Below are 1,731 nucleotides of genomic sequence, written 5' to 3' on the forward strand. Positions count from 1 at the left end.
CTATTTTCTGCTTCGGCTGATCCATCCGACTGGTTTGTGTATTGCATTCCTAAACCCCTTTCTTGTGCTCTTCGTATGCCTTTGGGGAGATCTGGATTCATGCGCCTTAAAATCACAAACACAAGAATTTATGGTAAATAATTTTTTTAATTTTAAGAGCAAGAAATACAAATTTCAAAGATTATTTATTTATTATTCACAAGATTGGATTATAAATGTGACTTAAACATTATCACCAAGAACTTTAATAACGAAAGAGTTTAAGGATCTAATGAAGTAATAAATGAAGAAGTTATATACGTGTGAAAATTCATAAAGCATATTTAATCAAAATTAGTTCGAACACTTGATTTTTTTATTTTTTTTTCAAGTTCGAACACTATCATTATGAAACCTAAATATCTCATGCATGGGGCGAATTGAAGCTTTATTTTTTTGGCTATTTTAGGGGAAAAAATGGGGGGGAAAATTAAGAAACTGAAAGAAAATTTATAACAGATTCTTTTTGAAACTGCTTTCTAAAGAACCAAAAAAAAAAAAAAATCAAAGAGGAAAATTTTTTTAAATTGCGAAGTTTTGTACCTCGTAGAAAAAAATAACAGCAGAAAAATGTATAATGTAACGAAAAACTTTTACTTTCTAATTTTGTTTTTTATATATAAAACAAAGGTAACATATATTAACAAATTTGTAAGAATAAGTATGATGCACGTACCTTTCCATCAGAATTCAAAGATTTCTCTAGTGTTGATACATGAACTCTCTCTCCCTCTGAGCCGTTCTCATCTTTTGCATCATTTTCATCTAAGAAAGAAAAAAAAAAAACGAGTACTCCTCAATTCACAGAGATCGTTTATTTTTAAAAATATTGCATGTAACGTATCTTAAATAATTTTCCTTCCTACTTGTATGAGCTAGATTCTCACCGTAGCTGGAGCCACTGTCAACAATACAATATTCCCTAAAACTAGGGGAAGCAGGGCATGCAGCGATATCTTCCCCATGGTAAAATGAAGAATTTCTGGCATGTCCATCTTCATTGTAATCATCTCTTTTAACATTATCCGTTTCCTCAACGACGCCGTCGCCGACGCCTCTGTAGTTGACAGCTGCAATTACGGGGAAATTACAAGACACGCTCTTGCGGGGGCCGTTGTGATGATTGTCAGAACTCACTAAATCATGATCAGCCTCGTCTACAACAACATTTTTATTATTAACAATGTTACGTTTGTAGTGGTGGGAAAGTTTAAGTCGACCAGTCGCCTCTTCCGGGTCGATCTTGGAAATGCCACAACCCATGGAAGAGGTGATGAGACATGAAAATAAATTAAGAAAAAAATTCTAGATTATTTATTTTAAATTCTTTTAGGAGAAAAGTTGTTATCTTCGTCCAGTTTCAGTTGAATTTATTTAGCAACAAAATGATGGATAAAACGAGGCTTACGGGATCAGAAAGGTTTCAGTTAAAAGTCGTTGAGAACCATACATTTATTTTGTTTCTTCTCCACGTATATAAATATATTATGTTATTTTTATCCTCTTATTAATTGGTAATTATTTTCCATTTTGAGCTCAGAAACGACGATCTTGAATGCCGTTTCGATCACGTATCGACTTCACATGACATGCACGTGGGAGATGCTGCCATAGACGGTTAAAAGAAGTGAGAAAATTCTATGTTTTTTTTTAATTTTTGAAGCAAACCCAAGAAATTCTAGAATATATATG

The 1,731-nt window shown here is 32.8% G+C and overlaps 1 protein-coding gene across 1 annotated transcript; it reads right to left on the reverse strand.

Annotated features, from left to right (window-relative positions):
• LOC112100896 lies at positions 1–1,342 on the reverse strand. Its single transcript, XM_024190764.1, has 3 exons — positions 927–1,342; positions 716–804; positions 1–105 (listed from the first exon to the last, which is right to left on the reverse strand). Exons 1-3 carry the CDS (start codon positions 1,300–1,302, stop codon positions 1–3), a joined length of 570 nt encoding a protein of 189 aa, XP_024046532.1. The 5' UTR covers positions 1,303–1,342.
• Positions 1,343–1,731: the final 389 nt, after the last annotated feature.

The sequence above is a fragment of the Citrus clementina genome, unplaced genomic scaffold (genome assembly GCF_000493195.1).
Source record: "Citrus clementina cultivar Clemenules unplaced genomic scaffold, Citrus_clementina_v1.0 scaffold_2, whole genome shotgun sequence".
In the NCBI taxonomy this organism is placed as follows: domain Eukaryota; kingdom Viridiplantae; phylum Streptophyta; class Magnoliopsida; order Sapindales; family Rutaceae; genus Citrus; species Citrus x clementina.